General features: G+C 44.5%; 1 protein-coding gene across 1 annotated transcript; it reads left to right on the top strand.

Moving 5' to 3' along the window:
* Positions 1-1,451: 1,451 nt before the first annotated feature.
* Positions 1,452-3,939, top strand: LOC117556300. Its single transcript, XM_034231602.1, has 3 exons — positions 1,452-1,476; positions 2,146-2,698; positions 3,841-3,939. The coding sequence occupies exons 2-3, from the start codon at positions 2,189-2,191 to the stop codon at positions 3,937-3,939; spliced, it is 609 nt and encodes a 202-aa protein (XP_034087493.1). The 5' UTR covers positions 1,452-1,476; positions 2,146-2,188.
* Positions 3,940-4,658: the final 719 nt, after the last annotated feature.

The following is a 4,658-nucleotide window of genomic DNA, read 5'->3' as shown; positions in this document are numbered from 1 at the left end:
TTTGTGTAAAAAGGACATGACCCCTGCAAAATATTATTCTCGGCTATGACATAACCACCTTTTTGGGGCCTCAGTGTGTTTCTCCTTAAGTCCGGAGCCCCCCCTCCCTGTGTACTGCTGTGAGAGGAGAGGGAAGAAACTGCCTACCCTAGTAAGGCATAAATCATTATAGGCCCACTCAATTTAACAAACCACTTGTGTTTTGTTTATACTGTAAATATAGAAAAACCTCAAATATGAAGCATTTTCATTGTGGGTTATACAAGAATATAATTGATTATATTTCATTATAACTAACTTTCGTTTTAAGTATTCACTTGATATGGAGATCTCAACAACAACATAGGCTACTCCTCACTCACTTCATTGTTCCTATCTGTCAAACACGCTCGGACACACACAGTGAAGCACACCATCTTATTGCTAAAAATACTCGGCCGCATATCTGATATGATAACACACACTCAACACTGCAGATAGCAATGTGTATATGCTTACCTGCTCTTCATGGGAGAATGACTAATACTACAAAATAAGACTATAGCCTACTTTTCTACAAATCGTATAAGATAGCCTATCAAGGCATATATATAATGCCTTTTCTTTTTACAAATGATCTTTTCATTTCCTTTCGAGGCTGTAATATTATCAATTAAACATTTATGAAATATACTTAAGACTAAAGTAGTGTTTTCCTCTCTCCTATTTGGTGTGTGCCACTGAGCCGTCACCAGCCCAAGAGATCGGGAAAGATGGCACGGTGTGGACGGTCATGGAGCCTTGCGGAGGCACAGGGAGACGGCAGATACGGAACATCCTCACGGAGTCTGCTGGCCAACACCACACGCACGTGAAAACATTACTGACAAACTCACAACCTTTATGTGTCTGTGTGATAGTGTAATGTTGGAGGAAATCCGTGATTGCACCATTGCTGAAGCGAGCAAAGATAATGGAGACAGCTATTATGGAGCTGAAGGCCTTTATTGCGCTTCTCTACGTGAGAGGTGCATATTGTGGGAAAAACATTGAGGTGGAGAGTTTCTGGTCCGAGCAGTGGGGCAACGCGTTCTTCAACGCAACACTGTCGAGGAACAAGTTTAGAGACATCATGCGCTACCTGCGCTTTGACAAAAAGGAGACACGCCGGTGCCGATTGGCCACCGACAAGTTTCCTCACGTGAGGAAGGTGTGGGATTGTTTCGCCCCCCACTTTGAGAACCACTGGTGTAAGCCTAGGAGAAACGTCACAATACTGAGGGTGCATAAAAAAACACAATTCTTGAATTTTGATATGGCTGGGTGCTAAAAGTGTTCCAATATATTTAGAAACAACACATGCAAAATATTTTTCCAATACATGATGATTTAGGGGTGCCACCGCACATCTGTTTTTGTTGGATAAAGTGGTAAACAGTGCTCAATGGGCACCATGGAGATCTGAGGTAAACAAGACTGCAGTTCAAGAAAACTGAGGTGATCTTTCTGTTTTTGTGTTGGGTATGTATTATTACATATTACTGTCATATCTGTAGTTGTGTCTTTGTATACTTAAGTCATATTTATAGGTATTTGGTGCTCATTACATCTAGCTAACGTTAGCTAGCAATAGTTTGCTAACCACAGTTAGCTATCTATGTTAGCTAAGCTATTAAGCTTAACATCAACAGTAGCAGCTATTCCAGAGTGGACAATGTCATATTCAGAGTATTGATGTCTCATGTTTATTGAGAGTAGCATTGTAGTTGTTACAGTAAATTAACATTTTAAATATAAGTATATTTGCGAGCACAGCTAGCTACTCTGGTAGTAACGGTAAGTTATGTTGAAGTTAGACTATGTACAGCTAAAATTGTAGGCTTATGCAAGCATGGTTTATCATAATTGAGTGATATTAAGTATGCCAAGATATTATTTTAAACTCTATCCTTGTCCCTGTATTAAATTAACATTTTAAACATAGGTATATTTGCAAGCACAGCTAGCTACTCTGGTAGTGATGTAAGAGTAAGTTATCATTGTAATGATGAAGTTGGACGATGTACAGCTAAAATACAGCATGGTTTATCATAATTGAGTGATATTAAGTATGCTAAGATATGATTTTAAACACTATCCTTGAGCTTGTGTCCTTTTCATTCCCAGGCACTGCACAACACAACCCACCCCAGGATCCAGCTCTCCTAAGATGCTGCCCTCACCAACTGGTCCCTGCCAGACTAGCAGTCGCAGCCTGGTCTTTGGTCTGGGCCCCAGCATCACCAGTGAGGATGGCATCATCACCGGCGCCAAACTGCCAACTGGTCGTCAGATCTTACGCTACATGCTTGCCAAGAAACCTGGTGCAAACGGAGCGTTGTCGCAGTTCGAGGCAACCAAGGGTGTCCTGGAGCAGGTACGGCCATTTTACAAGAAAGCCAACATCCCAATGGTGAGCGACAAGCGTGCCTGCCACAAGATGGTAGACTTAGTCAATGCTAACAACAAGCTGCGGAAAATCTCCCAGGCCAAGCGCTCCAGTGAGACTACAGCGAAACAATTGGAGAAAATGGAGTGCAGACTTGATGCCACATTTCCGCTGTGGCCTCCAAATGTTGAAAAGCTGATTGATAACCTAGAAGACCTAGCTTTCTTGGCCAGCATGAAGACCGACAGAGTGGCCACATTTGGTGTATTGGACAAAAAGCTGCAGCTCAAGGTGAAGCGGAAAAATCAGGCATATCTTGCCTCAAAACGATGCAGAGAAACTAGTCCATGCATTTGTTACTTCAAGGCTGGATTATTGTAACTCCTTATTATCAGGGTGTACCAAGAAGTCAGTCAAGTCGCTTCAGCTGATTCAAAATGCTGCAGCTCGTGTACTAACCAGAGTTAGGAAAAGGGACCACATTACTCCTGTTCTGGCTGCCTTACACTGACTCCCTATAGAACACAGGATAGAATTTAAAATTATTCTTCTCGCCTACAAAGCCCTTAATGGGCAGGCGCCATCTTACCTTAAAGAACTCATTATACCCTACTGTCCTATTAGGGCATTGCGTTCCAAGAATGCAGGGTTGTTGGTTGTTCCTAGAGTCTCTAAAAGTACAATGGGAGCCAGAGCCTTTTCTTATCAAGCTCCACATTTGTGGAATCAGCTTCCAGTTTGTGTTGGGGCGGCAGACACCCTATCCGTTTTTAAGAGTGCGCTTAAGACCTTCCTTTTTGATAAAGCTTATAGTTAGGGCTGATTAGATTCAGCCCCTAGTTTTGCTGATATAGGCTTAGTTTGTCGGGGGACATCTTACTTCTTCCTTCTCTCTGTCTATACCTGTGTACTCTCATGTTCCGATTAACCCAGCTTCCCCTAATGTCTTTCTTTTTGGTGTCTATATACGCCGGGATCCGGAGTCATGGATGATCCTGCGGTCCTCTGTCCTGGATCTTGAGCCCTGGATCTTGAGTCGTGGCTGTGGTCCTGGATCATAGGTCCTGGATGGATATCCTCGTGGATTCATCTTCCTATTATACACACATGCATTTCCAAACATTTGGACTACCTATGTTGCAAATGTATTATCTTTTCAATTTACACACGGCATCTATTGCACGTCTGTCCGTCCTGGGAGAGGGATCCCTCCTCTGTTGCTCTCCCTGAGGTTTCTCCCATTTTTTCCTTTAAACTGTGGGTTTTCTTCGGAAGTTTTTCCTTGTACGATGTGAGGGTCTAAGGACAGAGGGTGTCGTATTGTCATACTGATATTCTGTACACACTGTGAAGACCACTGAGACAAATGTAACATTTGTGATATTGGGCTATATAAATAAACATTGATTGATTGATTGATTGATTGATTGAAGCGGCGAGAGGAGCGTCAAGCTGCTGCAGCAGCCAGGCAGTCCCGCTGTGAAAATGAGCTGGAGGAGATGACGGCAATGTCCAGCTTGGTGTCGGAGTGATGAGGAGCCAGAGGAGGATACTAACACAGTCTGTCCAACATCTGAGGGCGAACCATCCCACAAGCGTAAGAAGACTGGAACAAACATCTTCATTCCACATGACATCCTTAGCCGACCAAGTGTTGTGTCACTGGGTACAAGGTTGAAGATGTCACCAACGCAACAGGCTGCCTTCACGCGTGGCCTGGTTGCAGAGTCAGGCGGTGAATGTACACATCTCTCTGCATCTTACGCAACAGCTGACCGAGCAAGACGCCAAGTGCTGGAGACAATCAGTGAGGAACGGCACAAGCAGTGGACACCACCTCCATTGTGCACCCTACACTGGGACAGCAAGTTAACACCGATGCTCAGCAATGTGCGCCAGTTGAAGGAGCGTCTTACAGTGGTGGTTGGAGATGCAGAGCGGCTGAAACTACTTGGTGTCCCGGCGTATAAGAAGCACACCAATGAGGCATGTGGAGTGATCATTGCCCGGTTGACATGCAAGTTGCTGCAGGACTGGTGCTGCGCTGACCAGGTTGTCAACATGGCATTTGACACCACTGCGTCAAACACCGGCCATCTCACAGCAGCCTGCATTGCCATACAGCTCTCACTGGGCTGACCACTGCTTTGGTCTGGTGCCGGCACCACATTGGTGAGGTCCTCCTGAACCAGGTTTTTACAGACCTGAAGATGGAGACATCACGCTCGCCAGAGGTTACCTTGTTCACACG

Source organism: Gymnodraco acuticeps, unplaced genomic scaffold (assembly GCF_902827175.1).
Source record: "Gymnodraco acuticeps unplaced genomic scaffold, fGymAcu1.1, whole genome shotgun sequence".
Lineage (NCBI taxonomy): Eukaryota > Metazoa > Chordata > Actinopteri > Perciformes > Bathydraconidae > Gymnodraco > Gymnodraco acuticeps.
This window is presented reverse-complemented; position numbering and strand designations above follow the sequence as displayed.